This window comes from Accipiter gentilis, chromosome 33 (assembly GCF_929443795.1).
Source record: "Accipiter gentilis chromosome 33, bAccGen1.1, whole genome shotgun sequence".
Lineage (NCBI taxonomy): Eukaryota > Metazoa > Chordata > Aves > Accipitriformes > Accipitridae > Astur > Astur gentilis.
The window spans coordinates 35261-53904 of record NC_064912.1 but is presented as its reverse complement, the minus strand read 5'-3'; the positions used below and the strand labels follow the sequence as shown (position 1 = coordinate 53904).

Here is an 18644-nt window from a genome sequence, read left to right as displayed (position 1 = left end):
GGGATGTACTGGGAGGCACTAGGAGGGCACTGGGAAGCACTGGAGGCCGCTACGAGGGCATAAGGAGGTACTGGGAGGGCACTGTGTCACTGGGAACGGACTGGGAGGGCACTGGGATGTACTGGGAGGCACTAGGAGGGCACTGGGAGTCACTTGGAGGTGACTGGGAGGCACTGGGAGTCCCTGGGGGGGCAGTGGGGGTCTCTGGAAGGCACTGGGGGTTCCTGCAAGTCCCTGGGGGGGGGGCACTGGGGTTGCTGGGGGTCCCTGGGTGGCCTTGGGGGGCACTGGGAGTCCCTGGGAAACCCTGGGGGTCCCTGGGGTGCACTGGGGGTCCCAGGGGGGTCCTGGTGAGTCTCTGGGGGTCACTGAGGGTCCCTGTGAGTCCCTGGGGGGGCACTGGGAGTCCTTGGGGGTCCCTGTGAGTCCCTGAGGGGCCCTGGGGGGGCACTGGGGGTCCTTGGGGGTCCCCATGGGTCCCTGGGGGGGCACTGGGGGTCCTTGGGGGTCCCTGTGAGTCCCTGAGGAGCCCTGGGGGGGCACTGGGGGTCCTTGGGGGTCCCCATGGGTCCCTGGGGGGGCACTGGGGGGTCCTTGGGGGTCCCTGTGAGTCCTTGAGGGGGCACTGGGGGTCCTTAGGGGTCCCCATGGGTCCCTGGGGGGGCACTGGGAGTCCCTGTGAGTCCCTGGGGGGGGACTGGGAGTCCCTAGCGGTCACTAGGAGGCACTGGGGGTCCCTGTGAGTCTTTGGGGGGACACTGGGAGTGCTTGGGGGTCCCTGGGGGTGCCTGTGAGTCCCTGAGGGGTCCCTGGGGGTCACTAGGAGGCACTGGGGGTCCCTGTGAGTCCTTGGGGGGGGCACTGGGGGGTCCCTGGGGGTGCCTGTGAGTCCCTGAGGGGTCCCTGGGGGGTCCCTGGGGGTCACTAGGAGGCACTGGGGGTCCCTGTGAGTCCTTGGGGGGGGGCACTGGGGGGTCCCTGGGGGTGCCTGTGAGTCCCTGAGGGGTCACTGGGGGGGGTCCTTGGGGCTCCCTGGGGGGGGCGTCCCATGGTATCCCCGGGGGTCCCCGGCACGCGCACCCCCCTCACCTTGATGACGCGGAAGCCGAGGTGGCGGCGGTTGAGCGTCACCACCTTGTACTCGTCGGCGGCCTCGTCGGCCACGCGGCGCAGGGCCAGCAGCGCCGGCGCCTCGGCCAGCACGGCCGCCCGCCACGCCGGGTCCCCCTCGTGCGAGATGACCAGCCGCCCCTCGTGCGACGCCACCGCCTCGTACAGCGCCGCCGCCTCCTCGTACTCCTCCGGCGACGTGAAGTGGTCCTGAGGGGCGGCAAGGGACCCCGGCCCGGCCCCTCCGTCTCACATCCCGTCCGTCCCCCGCCAAGGGCGTGGGGGGAGCTCCCACGTGTGCCCCCCCACCACGTCCCACCCCTGGCAGAGGGGACGGGGGGGTCCCACGCGTGCGTCCCCATGTCCTAACCCCGGCAACAGCTCTGCGGGGTCCCCCGTGTCCTACCCCTGGCAGCAGCTCCGGGGGTCCCTGATGTATCCCCCCCCCCCTTTCCCACCCCTGGCAGAGGGGACGGGGGGGTCCCCCATGTGTGTGTCCCCCCATGTCCTACCCCTGGCAGCAGCTCCCAGGGTCCCCGACACGTCCCCCCTGTGTCCCACCCCTGGCAGAGGGGACGGGGGGGTCCCCCATGTGTCCCCCCTGTGTCCCACCCCTGGCAGCAGCTCCGGGGGGGGTCCCCAATGCGTGTCATCCCCCCCCCACCCCACCCCCAGCGGCAGCTCCCCCAGGCACGTCCCATCCCCAGTGGCGGCTCTTGGGGGTCCCCAACGTGTCCCACTGCACATCCCACCCGCAGCAGCAACTCCGGGGGGTCGTGTGTGTCCCTGCGTGTGTCCCCCCCGTGTCCCCCCCCCACCTGGTGCAGCTTGAGGGCCATGCGGACGCCGGGGGCCACCACGCGGTGCAGCAGGTCCATGTCGGCGAAGACCCACTCGTCCCGCGGGGACGTGATGCGGAAATCGCCCTTGAAGAGCGCGTGGAGGCCGTAGAGGAAGGGTTCCAGGCTGGGGAGGGGGCATGGGGGGGGTCAGGGGGGGGGCCTGCCCCCATGCTGGGGTCCCCCCAGGTGGCTGGGTTCTCTCTGGATGCCCAGGTCCCCCCTGGATGCCTGGGATCCCCCACCCCATCCCCCAAGATATCGGGGTCTCCTCCCAAATGCTGGGGTCCCCCCTGAACACTTAGGACTCCCCCCAGACACATGCGTCCCCCCAACTCCTGGCTCCCCCCTGGATCCCCCCAGATTCCTGGGACACCCCCCCCCCAGACATCCAAGTCCCCCTGGACCCTTGGGTCCCCCTCCCCAGATGTCGAGGTACCCCAGGTGTGGGGGTCCCCCTGAATGCCAGGGTGACCCCCAGACATCAGGGGTTCCCCCCCACAGATTCCTCAGACACCCCCCCCCCGACATCCAAGTCCCCCTGGACCCCTGGGTTCCCCCCCCCCCAAACACCAGGGTCCCTCCCCAGACATCAGGGTCCCCCTGAGACGCTGGGATACCCCCCGCCCTGAGGTTGCAGTGTGTCCCCCCCCAGATGTGGGGGTCCCACCTGGCAGACATGCTGTGGGAGGCAGTGCCCAGCGCCCGGCGGCCGAGGACGCAGAGCCCGAAGCAGAGGGTGACGAGGGGGGAGTCCCAGTCCTTGTCCACGGGCTAGGGGGGGGACACACACAAAACAGACGGGGGGGGGCACAGGGTTAGAGGGGTCGCCTGCCCCCACATCCCTGTGTCCCCCCAAGTCCCCATGTGCCCCCAGACCCACGGGTGGGCGGCACAGTCCTGGATCCAGCCCAGGAAGGCTGGTGCCCCCCCAAGTCCCCCTGTCCCCCCAGTCCCCCCCATACCCTGTCCCACCCCATACCCTGCGCCCCCCCCCCGCCATGCATCTCCCCCCCCGTGCCCCCAGACCCACGGTGTGCTGGCAGGCAGCACAGTGCTGGATCCAGCCTAGAAAGGCTGGTGTCCCCCCAAGTCCCCCTGTCCCCCCCATACCCTGTCCCACCCCATACCCTGCACCCCCACCCCCCCCCCCCACCCCGTGACCCACAGGGTGCTGTCAGGCGTCACGGTGGTGGATCCAGCCCAGGAAGGTTGGTCCCCCCCCAGTCCCCCTGCCCCCCCCAGTTGCCCAGTCCACCCCATACCCTGCGTCCCCCCCCACGCCGTGCGTCCCCCCCCCGTGCCCCCAGACCCACGGGGTGCCGTCGGGCGGCGCAGTGCTGGATCCAGCCCAGGAAGGCCTGCCGGAAGGCGGGCAGGCTGGGCCCCCCCAGGCGGGGGTCGAAGTCCTCGTCGATGTTGGGGCTGAAGGTGGGGTCGGGGTCAGCGTAGCCGGGGGCCGTGACGGGGCGCAGCCCCTCGCGCACCCCCTCGTGCGACAGCCACTCCTCCAGTTTGGGCGACCGCGTCACGTAGTAGATGATGCTCTGGGGGGGGGTGGAACAGATGGGGACGGGGGGATCAGGGTGGCCCCAGGGTGGCTGGGGGGGTCCGACCCTCGTGCAAAGCACGATCTGCCCCGTGCCGAGCCCCCTGCCCTGGTGCAAGGCTTGTTCTCCTGGTGCCAAGCCCCTTCCCCTCGTGCAAAGCCCCCTCTCCTGGTGCCAAGCTGCCTTCCCCTCATTCCAAGCCCCCTCCCCTTGTTCAAAGCCCCCCCTCCCCTCATGCTAAGCCCCTTCCCATCACACCAAGCCCCCTCCCCTGGTCCCAAGCCCCCTTCCCTCATGCAAAGCCCCCCTCCTCTCGTTCAAATTCCCCTTCCCCTTGCGCAAAGCCCCCTCTCCTTGTTCAAAGCCCCCTCCCCTCATGCCAAGCCCCCTCCTCTGCCCCAAGCCCACCTTCCCTCATGCCAAGCCCCTCTCCCCTCATTCAAATCCCCCTTCCCCTTGTTCAAAGCCCCCTCCCCTCATGCCAAGCCCCCCCCCCCAGGCACCACCTTGACGTAGTAGGTGAGGAGGACGCGTCGCAGGTCGAAGCCCTGCAGCATGGCCCCCGCGTTGTTGTCACTGATGCTGTACCCCTCCAGCACGTAACGGGCGGCCGCCACCTCCCAGGCCAGCCAGCGCTGCCCGAAGGCCGCGTTGAAGCTCAGGGCGTGCGGCGGGTGGCCCGGCTCGCAGCAGCAGCAGCCCTCGTCCTCGTCCACCCCCTCCGTGATGGCCTCCACCTCCCGCTGCTGGCAGTACGTGCCTGCGGGGACGGGGACGTCAGCGGGGACGGGGAGGTCCCCAATCCATCCCCAGACCCCAGGAAGGGGGCATCAAGCGGGGCTGTGGACATCAGCGGGGACAGGGAGGTTCTCAAACTGTCCCCAGTCTCCCACGAAGGGGATGTCAGCGGGGATGGGGATGTCAGCGGGGACAGGGAGGTCCCCAATCCATCCCCAGTCCGCCAGCAAGGGGACATCAAGTGGGGCTGGGGACATCAGCGGGGACAGGATCCAACCCCCTGAGAAGAGGACATCCAGCAGGGTTGAGGACATCAGCAGGGACAGGGAGGTTCTCGAACTGTCCCCAATTTCCCACAAAGGGGATGTCAGCGGGGATGGGGATGTCAGCGGGGACAGGAAGGTCCCCAATCCATCCCTGATCCCCCAGGAAGGGAACATCAAGCAGGGATGGGGACGTCAGCAGGGACAGGGAGGTTCCCGATCCATCCTCGATCCTCTGGGAAGGGGACATCAAGTGGGGATGGGGACAGGAGTGGGGACAGGGATGGCCCCAATCTGTTCCCATTCCCCAATGAAGGGGATGTCAGCAGGGACAGGGAGGTCTCCAATCCATCCCTGATCCCCCAGGAAAGGGACATCAAGCAGGGATAGGGATGTCAGCAGGGACAGGAAGGTCCCCAATCCATCCCCGATCCCCCAGGAAGGGAACATCAAGCAGGGATGGTCCCAGTCTATCGCCAATCTCCCGTGAAAGGGTCGTCAGTGGGGATAGGGACCCCAGCAGGGACAGGGATGGCCTCGACATCCCCGTAAAGGGGATGCCAGCAGGGACAGGGCTGTCCCCGATTCCCAGTGAAGGAGACGGGGACACCCCAACTCCCTGCTCGCAAGGTTGGGGGACATCCCCCCGAGCTCCATCGCGTCCCCCCCGCCTCCGCCGAGGCCCCCCGCTCACCCCTGAACTCGAGGCCGCGCAGCTGGAAGGTGACGAGCCCGTGTCCCACCTCGACCAGGTGGACGAGGGCGTTGAGGGAGTCGGAGGCCAGCACGAAGCAGTCCCCGGCGGCGGCCGGGCCCCAGCGCCCCAGTTCCAGGTCCCCGCTCAGTGCCCGCTGCAGCGCCCGCGTCAGGTGCTCGTAGAAGATGGAGTTGAGGTTGTTGTCGTCCGAGCCTGCGCGCCCGCACGTCAGTTGGGGGTGGGGGTGGAAATATGTTGGGGGCAAGGGGGGTATGGGGAGGGGTGCTGTGGGGCTGGCTGGGGCAGCCCCTGGGTGCTGGGACAGCAGTGGGAGGGACTATGGGGTGGATTTGGGGGGGCTATGGGGCTGGCTGGGGGAGCCCCTGGGCACTGGGACAGCACTGGGGGGGCTATGGGGTGGATTTGGGGGGCTATAGGGCTGGCTGGGACAGATCCTGGGCACTGGGACAGCAGTGGGGGGGCTACGGGGTGGATATGGGGGGGCAATGGGTCTGGCTGGGACAGACCCTGGGTGCTCGGACAGCAGTGGGGGGAGCTATGGGGGACTATAGGGGTCTATGGGTCTGGCTGGGACAGACCCTGGGCACTAGGTGGGCTATGGGGTGGATATGGGGTCTATGGGGTCGGCTGGGACAGTCCCTGGGTGCTGGGACGGGGCGGGGGGGGGGGCAATGGGTCGATATGGGGGGCTATAGGGGGCTCTGGGCCTGGCTGGGACAGATCCTGGGCACCGGGACAGCACTGGGGGGACTATGAGGTGGATATGGGGGGGCTTTGGGGCTGGCTGGGGCAGCTCCAGAGTGCTGGGATGTCGGGGGGGCGGGCAGGGGGGGCTATGGGGCAGGCTTGGGACTGCAGGGTCCCAGGAGGCTATGAGGCAGGCTGGGGGGGTCCCAGGCACCACGATGCAGGGGGGGCTGTGAGGGGGCAAACGCTATGGGGACCCTCCCGTGGAGTGGGGACCGCGGGGGCTGCACCATGGGGCACCCACCGGGGTTGCGGTCGAGCTGCGTGGCCAGGCGGGTGTTGGAGTGATCCACCCTCTTGGTGCTGTGGGGCCAGGAGGGACAGTCAGACCCACAGTGCTCCCCAACTTCTCTGCACCCCCTCAGCCCTACAACCTCCCCATAAACCCCACAGACCCCCGTAACACCCCCCTGACCCCTACAACAGCCCCAAGCCCCCCCTCCAATCCCCCCAGACCCCAAGGACCCCCCTAGCCCCCTCAAGGCCCCTCCTCAGACCCCCCCCCAGACACCAAGGACCCCTCCCCAGACCCCAAGGACCCCCCAGCCCCCTCAAGGCCCCACCCCTGCCCCCCCATATCCCCCAAGGCCCTTCCCCAGCACAGACAATGAGAAAGGCAGTGCTGCCCCAGACCCCCGGCCCCCCCCTCACTTGTAGTCACGCTCCCAGAACTTGACAGGGCGGGCGTAGGAGAGGAGGAAGAGGGCACTGCCCAGGAGGGGGGCCAGGGGGGAGGAGAGCAGGGCCCCCAGCACCGCCTGTGCCAGCAGCAGCCCCGAGTCTGCCCTGTCAAGGGCCACCAACCCACTGAGACCCCCACCCATGGGAGAACCTGACCCCACCAAGAGTCCCTGACCCCATAGAGGGACCCCCTGACCCACAGCAAGACCCCGACCCATAGGGAGGACCCAGTTCTGGGGGGCTCCAACCCACAGGGGGACCCTGACCCACAGGGAGAGCCTGGCCCAGGGGGTCCCAACCCACTGGGGGGACCCCAACCAACCCCATGAGAGACCGAGACCCACAGCAAGACCCCAACCCATAGGGAGAATCCAGTTGGGGGGGCCCCCAACCCACAAGGGGGCCCTGACCCCACAGAGGGACCCCCCTGACCCACAGCAAGACCCTGACCCATAGGGATAACCCAGTTTTGGGGGGCTCCAACCCACAGAAGCACCCCCTGCCCCATACCCAGCCCCTGCCCCCCAGGGAGAGCCCAGCTCTGGGCGAGACCCCAACCCATGAAGAGGACCCTGACCCGATGGCGGGACACCGACCCCATAGAGAAACCCCAGCCCGCTCCCCACAGCCCGGCGAGAGCCCCCCCGTGCCCCAGGGAGCCCCCAGCCCCCCCTGTTTCACTCTATCCCATAGGATACGGGGCACGGCGAAGGGTTGGGCGAAGGCATGGAAGGCAGAGCCCCAGGTGATCTGCCACGGGGCGATGTAGGTCAGCACGAAGCGCAGCTTGTACAGCAGGTCCCAGAGCTGGGGGCACACGTCAGCCCTGATGCCGGGGGGGGGGGGGGGGGGGGGGGGGGGGGGGGTCCCGTGTACCCCCCCAGACACCTGGGTCCCTCCATGTCCCTCCCTGCAGTCCCACATCCCCCCAAATGCCTAGGTCCCCAGTGGATGCCAACGCCCCCCCCATCCCTGGATGCCTGCGTACCCCCACATCCCTCTTTGCCCCCCAATGCTTGAGTCTCCCACACACACTCATACCCCCCCCCCCCATCCTGGATGCCTGAGTCCCCCCCTGAACACCCAGATCCCACCCACACACCTCCTTGCAGTCCCATATCCCCCCCAAATGCCTGTATCACTCTGGATGTCTGTGCCCCCCCATCCTGGACACATGGGTCCCTCCTATATCCCTCTCTCCAGTCTCCCCACCCCCCCCCCCAAATACCCTCCCCCACTCTCCTGGATGCCTGGGTCCCCCCCCAAACACCTAGATCCCCCCCAAATACCTCTTTACAGTCCCATATATCCCCCAAATGCCTGGATTTCCCTGGATGCCTGTGCCCCCCCCCCCCCCCAATCCTGGACACCTGGGTCCCCCCATAGCCCTCTCTCCAGTCCCACCGCCCCCTCCAAATGCCCCAGTCTCCCCCAGACAAACCCCCGCCATCCTGGATGCCTGGGTCCCCCCCAAACACCTAGATCCCCCCTCCAAACACCTAGATCCCCCCTCCAAACACCTAGATCCCCCCCAAATGCCTCCTTGCAGTCCCACGTCCCCCCCAAAGACCTGGCTTGCCCTGGATGCCCATACCCCTCCCCGCCCCGAACACCGGGGTCCCCCCCACACCTTGGGGTGTCCGTTGCCCCCCACCCCGGACCCCCGCCCACCTTGGCGGCGAGGAAGGAGGCGAGGAAGAGGTCGAGGAGCAGCCCCTGGGAGAGGCGGGGGAAGTCGCAGCGGAAGAGCAGGAGGGCGAGGGCCAGGGCAGGGGGCAGCTGCGAGGGGCTGCAGAAGGACCCCCGCAGCAGCCGCAGCCCCGCCGCCGTCAGCAGCAGTGCCCGCGCGCTGGGGGGGTGATGGGGGACACGTCAGTGGTGGGGGGAACAGACCACCTGGGGGGACCCCAGCAACCCCCAGACCACCCTGAGGGCCCCTAGCACCCCCCAGACCCCCCAGAGACACCTCCAAAGGCACCCAGCACCCCAGACCACTCTGGGGGACCCTAGCAACCCCCAGAGACCCCTCCAGGGGCACCCAGCACTCCCTAGGCTCCCCCCCAGCCACCCTGGGGGACCCCAGCAACCCTCAGACCACTCTGGGGGCCCCTAGCACCCTCCAGAGACCCCCCACAGGCACCTAGCACCCCCTAGATGCCCCCCAGCCACCCCGAGGGGACCCCAGCAACCCCCAGACCATGCTGGGGGTCCCTACCACCCCCCAGACCCCTGGAGACCCCTCCAGGAGCACCCAGCACTCCCTAGACCCCCCCCCCACCCCAAGGCACCCTAGGGGACCCCAGCACCACCCAGACACCCCTCCAGGGGCACTCAGCACGCCCACCCCAACCCCAGCAGTCCCAAGACCACTCTGGAGGTCCCCAGCACCCCCCAGAGAACCCTCCAGGGGCACCCAGCACCCTCCCCCAGACCACCCCAGCACCCCATGGACTCCCCCCTGCCCAGGACACAGAAGGATGCAGAGAGCAAGCCAGCGCCCAAGCAGGTGGGGCCTTGCTGGGGGGTGCAAACACTGGGAGGGGGGGGGGGGGCTGGGGAGGGGTGGAGAGGGTCCTGTATGGTCCCCAGAGGTGGGTTGGGGGGTCTGGGTGTGCACTGGGGACCCCCAAAACGGGCTGAGCCGCAGCAGGGACCCCAGGGTGGACAGTGCAGGGGGTTCTGCCCAGGGACGGGGGTGCCCAAGGAGGTCCCAGGGAGAAGGGGGGGTCCCAGGGAGAAGGGGGGGTCCCTACTGCAGGCAGCCGGTGTCGGGACGGGCGCTGATGGCCTGCGCCTGGTGGGTGAGGGCGTGCAGCACGACGGCGGGGTGCAGGCAGAGCCGCTCCAGCGCCTGCAGCCCCGCAAACGCCTTCTCGAACCACATCAGCTGCGCCGCACCTGGGAAAGGGGAGGGAAGGGGGTCAGTGGGGTGAGGGGGGGGGGGACACACACACGACATCCCCACATCCATCCGTCCGTCCCCCCTCAAAGGCTGTCCCCCACTTACCGCGGACCTCGAACTGGCTGTACTCGCGGGGCCGCAGCACCGGCCCGGCCAGGCAGCCCCAGGGCAGCTGCTTGCGGAGCTGGGGCAGGAGGTAATGGGCTACCAGCCCCAGTAAGGCTACTAGCCCGTGCAGGACGTAGCCCAGCACCGACTGGAAGGGACGGGGAGACACACGGGGCCGGGGTGGGGGGCGGTCAGGGCCGCTGGGACCACCCTGTGTCCCCCCCCCCCACCGCTGCGGTGTCTCCCCTGTCCCCTCCATGTACCTTGAGGGCGATGAAGACGGTGCTGGCGCTGATGGCGAAGGTCAGCACGGCCACGGCCGGGCAGACCACCAGGTCCGAGAGCAGGACCTCCCGCTGCGGGGGGGCGTCAGCGGGGAACCCCCGGGGTGTGTGTGTCCCCTACCCCGGGTCCCCAAGGGGGCCTGGCCCCACTGCGGGGCTCCCAATGATCCCCGATGTCCCCAACATCACACCCTCACCCCCAACGCCCCCCCCGCATCCCCCTCCTGGTGTCCCCAATTCCACCCCCAACATCCCCAATGTCCCCCCAGCATCCTCAACACCCCCCCTGGTGTCCCCAGCATCCCCCCCCGGTGTCCCCCCATCTCCCCCAACACCCCGCCAGCATCCCCAATGTCCCCCAAGCACCCACATTGACCCCGGGGCCCCCCACGGTGTCCAAGATCCCCCCCTCCATGGCATCTTTGCCCCCCCCACCCCACCCCATCGTCCCTGATGTCCCCACATGTGTGTCCCCCCGCCCCATCCTCACCAGGGAGGCACGCAGCTGCTCGGGGAGGGGGTCCCGGATTTCGCTGCCCGGCGGCCCCTCGGGACTGCGGCTCTCCAACTCGGGGAACAGCTTGGCCCGGATGAGGGACCTGTGGGGGGGGGACCCAGGCGTCTGGGACACCCCCCCACCATGAGAGAAGGGACCCAGGCATCCAGGACCCCCACACACACCCCAAGAGAGGGGACCCAGGCGTCCAGAACCCATCCCAGCCTCCCCATGGGACCCCCAACCCCAAATGACCCACCCAGGTACCCCCCCGTGCCCCCACCCCAGGGGACCCAGGCATCTGGGCTCCCTCTGTCCCCTGCCTCACCCCGAGACCCCCCAGCCGCTCCCCAGTCCTCCCTGTTCCTCCTGTAGACACCCCCCCCGGGGACCCTGCTGGTCCCTGTCCCCTCCCCGGACCCCCTGTCCCCCCCAGACCCCCACCACAGCAGGGCCGGGTCACTGCTCTGGCGACTGAGGTGGTAGGAAGAGGCGACCAGGAGCCCGCAGAAGACAGAGAAGAGGAGAGGGACCTGCTGCTCCCCCCACGGTGCCTGTGGGGTGGGGGGGGCATCAGGGGGGGCCCACGGGCACCCCACCAGCCCCACAGGCAACCATACAACCCCCCTGGGGCCCACAGGGACCCCACAAGCCACCCCAGGGACCCCAAAAGCCTCATAGGCTGGTTGGAGACCCCCCCCACCCAGCAGGTTTGAACCCCCCAAGGACAGCACGAGCCTCCCCAGGGCCAGTCAGGGCCCCCCCAGGGGCAGATTCAAACCCCACAGAGACCCCAGGGCAGCTCAGGGACCCCCAGACAAATCACGGATATCCCCGCCCCGGGACAAGTTGAGACTCCCTGGGGCAAGCCAGGGACCCCCCTGGGGACCCCATAGCGGACACCCCTCAGGGACCTCTGGGGCAGATGAAGACCCCCTGGGGCAGATTGAGACCCCCCCATGTCACATCAGGGACACCCCCCAGGGCAGATCAAGACCCACTGGGGCAGATCAGGGACCCCCTGGGGACCTCCAGGATAGATCGAGACCCCCTGGAGGAGATCAGGGACCCAGTGGCATGTCAAGGACCCCCAGGGCAGGTCAGGGACCCCCTGGGGACCCCCTCGGAGCCCCCCCCCCCCCCCCCGTACCTGGATGGCCCCCAGGCAGAAGCCGTAGAGCGCGGCAGCGACCAGGAGGCTGCGGGCCAGCCCGTACAGAGCAGCCAGGGGACTGGTGGCGGCTGTGAGGTGGGGAGAAAGAGATGAGTGAGGACCCCCCCCAGCTGAAATGGGGTATGGGGGGGGGGTCCCCAGACCCTTGGACGGGGGTTCCAAACCCTACCGGTGCCACCGAAGACGTGCATGTCGACCTGCTCCAGCAAGTACATCAGGCACGTGTTGACCTGGGGCAGCAGCCCCAGCAGGAAGACCAGAGGGAAGCAGAGGGTGAACACTGGGGGGGTGGGGGGCACCAAAATTACCAGGGGGGGTCAGTGAGGCACCCCCACGGTGCCCCTCCCCCTCCCCAGAGCCCCCCCGGGGTCTGTGTCTCACCGGTGGCGACATCGCGGGCAGCGCGGGCAGCGGCGGGGGTGAGGAGGGGGAGGCCGCAGAGCGGAGTGGGGGCTGGGGGGGGCGCGGGGGGGGCACGGGCAGCAGCATCCAGCCCCCAGATGAGGGCACAGGCCAGGCAGAAGTAGACGGGGCGGCTGTAGGCGATCAGCCGGTTGTGGCCCTGTGGGGATGGTGGGGGGAAGCATTTGTGGGGGGGGAGCATGTGGACCACTCCCCCCCAGCACTGCGCTACACAGGCAAAAGGACTTCCCCCTTGGGGCCATACGGCATGTTTAGGGACCCCCATGGGCCATATAATGTGCACAGGGACCCCCACTTCAGGGACCCCAAGACAACCCACATAGAACCCCCCCCCAAACACCATGCACCACATAGAGAAACCCAAAATACATATAAGGCCCCCCAGGACCATAAAACAGATATAGAGCTCCCTAAATAACCCCTATCACATATATGTAGCCCCCTTGAACCACATAGCACGTGCAATAAGACCCCCACGGTCATACACGTGGACGTGGACCCCCCCAGACCACATATCGCCTGTAAACACCCCCCCCCAGGACCATACAGCGTGTACAAAGACACACTTAAAACCATATAACATATACAGAACTCCCCCCAAAGCATCGTATAACGTGCGCAGAGCCCCCCGGCCATACAACAGCTCTAAGAACGCCCTTAAACTCATGTAACACATATAGGGCCCCCACAGGACACCCCCTGGGCTACATAGCAGATGTAGACCCCCCCCCCAAAGCCCCCCCAGACCCACATGGCACCTATAGAACCCCCCCTCCCTGATCACTCACATGCATGGGGGAGGCGGCGTCCGGCTGCACGCTCTGGAAGAGGAGAGGGGACGTGGTGGGGACAGCAGGGACACCTTGGGGACCCCTTTAGCACCCCAAGGACCCCTTTGCCCCCCCCACCTTGAGCAGGGAGTACTGGCAGCCGGCGATGACGAGGCAGAACTGGAAGAGGCCGAGGTCGCGGAAAAGCCCCCGCAGCAGCAGCCCGTAGCCCAGGAAGGCCACCAAGGCCACCAAGGCCACTGCCAGCACGTTCTCCGGCACCCGGCGGTTCCTGCAAGGTGACAGATTGCGAGGGGGGGACACACACACACATATGGGACCACCAGGAGTAGGGGGAGCGGATGGGGGACCCCGTTTGTGCATGGGGAGGACAGGGGATGGCCCTGAAGGTGGGGAGGGGGCGCTTGGAGACGTCCCTGGGGTCACTGGGGGGGTCTTGGGGATGTCTTTGGGGTCACTGGGGACTTTGGGACGTCCCTGGGGTCATTGGGGGGGTTGGGATGTCCTACGGTCATTTGGGGGGTCTTGGGTATATCTCTGGGGTCACTGGTGAGCTTTGGGACATCCCTAGGGTCATTGGGGGAGTCTTGGGGATGTCCTTGAGGGGCTTTGGGAACGTCCTTGGGGACACTGGGGGCGTGTTGGGGATGTCCCTAGGGGACTTTGGGATGTCCCTGGGGGCTTTGGGACGACCCTGGGGTCATTGGGGGGTCTTGGGGATGTCCCTGGGGCCACTGGGGGGCTTGGGAACATCCCTGGGGTCATTGGGGGGGTCTTGAGGATGTCCCCAAGGTTGGGGGGGGCTTGGGGACATCTCTGGGGCCATGGGGGAGGGTCTTGGGGATGTCCCTGGGGTCAGGGGTTCTTGGGGACACCCTTGCGGCCAGAGGGGGGGGTCTTAGGGACATCTGTGGGGTTGTGGGGGGTCTTGGGGACGTCCCTGGCATCAGAGGGAGTCTCAGAGATGTCCCCAAGGTGGGGGGCAGAGGTGGGGACATCCCTGGTGTCCCCAAAGCCAGGGGTGTCTCAGGGCTGTTCCCAGAACACCGAAAGATCTGAGGGAGGTCTTGGGACCACCCCCCAGTGTCACAGAGGGCCGGGGAGGGGTCCCGGGGTGGGGGTCGAGCCACTCACCGGTCGAGCAGGGCCAGCAGGGCCAGGCGGTCATAGCGCAGGCGGACCCAGCGCCCCGGCAGCACCCGGCAGCGGTAGGCACGGCGAGGGGGGGGGCCGGGCCCCCGCCGGCTCCCGGGGGGGCTCCAGCAGCTCCAGCTGGGGGGGCAGGGGGTGACACCCGTCCCCTGTCACCCCCCCGGACCTCCCCTGTACCCCTTTACCCCTGCACTGAGCCCCTCTGAGGGGAGCAGATGGGGGGTCAGGTATGTGTTCCCCCTGTGTACCCCCCATGTCGTGTCCCCCCCCCTCACCTCAGGCGCTTCGAGGGGTCCTCGGCGCAGCGGCAGCCCCCCCGGGGGACGGGGGGGACCCTCAGCCGCCTCCGCTGAGGTGACACTGGAGGAGGGCGAGTGACGGTCCCTGGGGGGGAGATGGGCTGTGAGGGGGGGGGTGGGAACCCCCAAACCCCCCCACTATGAGACTGGGACCCCCCAAATCCCCTGCTATAGGCTAAGGACACCCTGAATCCCCCCGCTATGGGGACCGGCCTCCCCCAAACCTCCCACTACAAAGCTGGAAAATCTCAAATCCCTCGGCTATGGAATCAAGACCACCCAAACTTTCCCTTATGGGCTGGGGCACCCCAAATCTCCCACCTATGGGGATGGGACACCCCAAACCATCAAACTATGGGACTGGAAGCCCCCCAAACCCCACAACCATGGGGCCAAGACACCTTAAACCCCCCAGTTACGGTACCAGTGACACGCCAAATTTCTTCTACACTGCTAGGACATCCTGAATCTCTCAGCTACAGGGCAGAGACCCCCTAAACTCCCCTGCTTTGAGGGACAGGACCCCCCAAATCCCCCCCTCACCACACGCTGCTGGCCGGGGGCTCGGTCCCACTCTGTTGCCCCACGGGGTTCTCGTAGCCGCCGCCGGCCGCCCCGAAGGTGTAGGAACGCCGGACGCCTGCGGGGAGCGAGGAAGGTGTAAGGGGGTCCGGGGGTGTTTTTTGGGGGGCCCCGGGGGGGCCCCGTCTCACCGCTCTCGTCGTAGAAGTAGTGGACGGCTCCCTCAGAGGTGTCGTCGAAGGCAGCCGCTTCGTGGAGGGCACCGCGGGGCAGCAGCAGGGCCCCTGCCAGCTGCAAGGCTGCCGGCAGCGTCAGCGTCCGTCCTGGGGGGGCCGAGCGGCCCCGGGGGGGCTCAGGCAGCCTGGGGGAAGAAGGGGGGGGGGGGGGGTCAGAGGAGAGTGAGATAGGTGTGGGAAAGAGGCAGGGGGCAGGGGAAGCAAGGGGGTGCTTACCTGGGGGGGGAGCCCATGGCGGAGGAGGGTGGCGGGGGGTTGGAGCCAGCGTGGTGGCGGCGGCGGGTGGCCTGGCCAGGGGGGGCCCCCCGCTGCCCCCCCAGTGCTGGGGTTGGGAGGGGGAACAGGGGTTGGGGAGGTGCTCACAAGTCCCCAGGACCACCCCTGGCTATGGGGCTGGGCACCCCAAATCTGCCCATTATGGGACAGCATCTCCCCCCCCAAAATGTCCCAGGCAACCCAGTCATGGGGCAGGTCACCCCAATTTTTCTCACTATGGGGCTGCACCACCCCCAGCCCCCAGGACCCCCCAGTTATGAGGCTGGACTCTCCAAAGTTTCCCACTGTGGACCAGACCCCCCCCTCAAAACCCCCCAGTCACGGGGCTCGACCCCCCCAAAGTTCCCCACTGCAGACCAGAACCACCCCAGGACTTCCCAGTTACAGGGCTGGACCCCCCAAGATTTCCCACTGTGAACCAGAACCCCCCAGATATGGGGCTGGACCCCCAACAGCTCCCCACTGTGGACCAGGATACCCCCAGGACTTCCCAGTTATGGGGCTGCACACCCCCAGTCCTCACGCTATGGGGCTGGTTCCCCTCCCCCCACCCTCCCCCCAAGGCCGGACCCCCAAATCTTCCTCTAATGGGGCTGAATCCGCCCCCCGAGTCCCCCTGCTCTGGGGACAGCCCCCCAGCCCCACTCACCTCCTGTGCTGGGGGTCTCCCCTGGTCGGTCGTCCTCTGGGGGGGCCCCCTCATCCGCCTCCCCCCCACCCCCCTCGAGGGGGGCCTCCAGGTCAGCCTTGGCCAGAGGGGGCGGGTGGGGGCGGCAGGGGGGGCGGCGGGGGGGGGAGTCGGCCGAGAGGCTGGAGGAGGACGAAGAAGAGGAAGACGAAGAGGAGGAGGAAGAGGAGGGGGGGCGGCGGCTGGAGGCCAGGCTGAGGCTGGAGCCCCCGGAGGACCCCCCCCGGTCCCCCCCAGCCCTCAGGGGGGGCTCTGCCTCCGAGAGGGGGTCGGTGTCGCTGCCCACCGGGGGGGCCCCGGGGCTGTCCAGGCGGGTGGAAGCTGTGCGCTGGCTGCTGGGGGTCCCGCGTCCCGGCCCCCCCCCGCTCAGCCCGCTTTCTGACGAGCCCCCGCACCGCGGGGGGGACGGGGGAGGGCTGCCGGATGGGACCCCCTCCTCCGCGCCGGCTGACGAGGGGCTCCCTGCTGCTGTGGGGGAGGGAGGGGGGCAGAGGGTCAGGGGGGACCCCACTGTCTAGGCTGCCTCCCCCCAGCACCCCGTGCAGCCCCCCAGACCCACCGGTGGTGGCCGGGGCACCACGGCACAGGCGGTCGCGGTCGGCCGCGGTGACGATGACGTTGTTGCTGCCCTGCTCCCGCACCAGCTGCCGGATGTCTGGGGGGGTAGGGGGGGCCATTAAGGATGGGGGGAACGGGACACGGCGGAGGGGGTGTCTCAGGGCTGGGGGGGGGTCACGGTGACAGTGCTGCTCACCCCTGGCTGCTCCGGTGTCTTCCAGATGGGGCAACAGCTCCTGGGGGGGAGGTGGTCAGATAGGTTGCTGGGGGTACACAGGGACACCCCCCCCCCCCGCAGCGGTAGGGGATGCCCTGTGTGTGTCCCCCCCCAACTCACCGAGAGCTGGTTGAAGCCGCAGAGCGAGTGCTGGGAGCTGCAGCGCACGGGGGGCGTCGAGCCCGGGCGGCGGAACACCGTCAGCTCCACTCCCTCCCCGGGGGGCCTATGAGGGGCTGTTAGTGATGGGGGGGGGCACAAGGGGACCCCCCCCCTGCATCCCCCCCTTCCACCCTTGGGCACCCCCAGGCTCGCAGGGAGCCCCTCCCCAGCCCCAGGACACCCCCAGGCCCCAGGGATTTCCCCCCCCCCCCCCCGACCCTCCCTTTTCACCCTGGGGCACCCCCAGACTCGCAGGGTGCCCCCCAGATCCCCCTCCAGACCCTGGGGACCCTCCATGCCCCTCACTGTGCCCCACAGCCCACCCCCCCGACTCACCTCAGGGAGCTCTCCCCCTCCTCAGGCGTGCGGGGGCGCAGCAGGGCAGCCGCCCCCCCCTCGCCCCCCCCCTCGGGGTCCCCCTCGGGCTCGGCCCCCCGGTCGAACATGGCGTGCAGCCGGTAATTCACCGTCTTGACCGCCGCGAAGAAGGCTGCCACCAGCCCGCAGTACAGGGCCCCCACTCCCGGGCTGGGGGGCAGCGCCTGCGGTGGGGGGGAGGTGGTCAGGCGGCTGCCTCAAGACCCCCAGGATCCCCCCCTCCCGGGCTCCCTCCTAACCCCAAGAGGCCTCCCCAGGCTTCCCGGGATCCCTCCAGCTCCCAGGACCCCCCCCGGACTGCTCCCAACCTCCAGGACTGCTCCGGACCCCCAGGACCCCCATGAAGCCCCCTCCTACCCCCCCAGACCCTCTCCCCCCTGCCCCCAGGACCCCTCTCGGCCCCCCCCAAGACCATCTCCCTCCCCCCAGGATCCCTCCCATCCCCCCCAGACCCTCTCCCACCCCTCCAGGACTCCTCCTGCCCCCCTAAGGCCCTCTCTCTCCCCCCAGTACCCCTCCCCGCTCCCCCCCCAGACCCTCTCCCACCTCCCAGGACCCCTCCGCCCCCCCCCCCAAGGCCCTTTCTTTCCCCCCAGACCCTCTCCCGTGCCCCCCCAGACCCTCCCGCTCCCCCCAGGACCCCTCCCGTCCCTCCATCAGACCCTCTCCCGGCTCCTAAGACCCCCCTGAGCCCCCCCCTCCCTCTCTCCGGCTGACCGTGTAGAGAACGAGCGGCAGCCCCAGTAGGAAGAGCCAGGCGTAGAGGTGGAAGCAGTTGGCGAAGGCGCTCTGGTGGGGGTCCAGGAACCAGCCGCCCGTAAGCGAGGCCCACACGCCCTGCCGCAGCACCTGCAGCGCCTGCGACCCCATCGCCGCCGCCGCCGCCGCCGCCGCCTCCCCCCCGGCCCCGCGGCCATGGGCGGCCCCCGCCGCCCAGCTCCGCCGGCGGCCGCCGCCGCTTCCGGGTCCTCGCCGGAAACGCTCCGCAGCGCTTCCGGGGCGCGCGAGGCGGGGCGTCCACTCCGACGCATGCGCGAAGGGGAAAGGAGGCGGGGCCGAGCAAGAGACAAGCCCCTCCCACTGGGGGCATGCGCGCTATTGCCGCTGCGCAAAGCGCATGCGCTCAGCGCGACAAACTCCCCCTTCCACACCCACACACCCAGCGCATGCGCACTAACGATTGGCCGCGCCTGCCCGTGAACGGAAACGGGTTGGTGGGGGGGGATTGCGCATGCGCCCTGAGAGCGGCGCCGGTAGACAGGGGGTGACGCCCCGCCCACTCCCGCCGCGCCTGCGCACAACGCGCCGCGCTCGCTGAGGAGGGGGCTTCGC

At 69.0% G+C, this 18644-nt stretch overlaps 1 protein-coding gene across 1 annotated transcript; it reads right to left on the bottom strand.

Annotated features, from left to right (window-relative positions):
• Nucleotides 1–49: 49 nt before the first annotated feature.
• On the bottom strand, nt 50–18263 carry PCNX3 (pecanex 3). Its single transcript, XM_049791652.1, has 33 exons — nt 18030–18263; nt 17271–17476; nt 16893–16998; nt 16752–16791; nt 16557–16652; nt 15959–16465; nt 15250–15355; nt 14989–15158; nt 14819–14915; nt 14252–14360; nt 14162–14178; nt 13959–14096; nt 12942–13095; nt 12822–12854; nt 11992–12172; nt 11780–11890; nt 11587–11678; nt 10881–10990; nt 10431–10539; nt 9920–10012; nt 9654–9804; nt 9400–9544; nt 8318–8495; nt 7345–7453; nt 6617–6746; nt 6210–6268; nt 5195–5410; nt 4006–4259; nt 3266–3496; nt 2620–2723; nt 1929–2076; nt 1011–1320; nt 50–183 (listed from the first exon to the last, which is right to left on the bottom strand). Exons 1-33 carry the CDS (start codon nt 18180–18182, stop codon nt 50–52), a joined length of 4797 nt encoding a protein of 1598 aa, XP_049647609.1. The 5' UTR covers nt 18183–18263.
• Between the last annotated feature and the right edge of the window lie 381 nt (nt 18264–18644).

Bases quoted from the DNA above. Each gene is read 5' to 3' on its own strand.
- PCNX3 (XM_049791652.1), bottom strand. From the start codon at position 18,182: ATGGGGTCGCAGGCGCTGCAGGTGCTGCGGCAGGGCGTGTGGGCCTCG. The intron at 17,477-18,029 runs GTCAGCCGGAGA...CCCCCACCGCAG, and splicing joins TGCCGCTCGTTCTCTACACG to GCGCTGCCCCCCAGCCCGGG. The intron at 2,077-2,619 runs GTGGGACCCCCA...CCCCCTCCCCAG, and splicing joins TCCCACAGCATGTCTGCCAG to CCTGGAACCCTTCCTCTACG.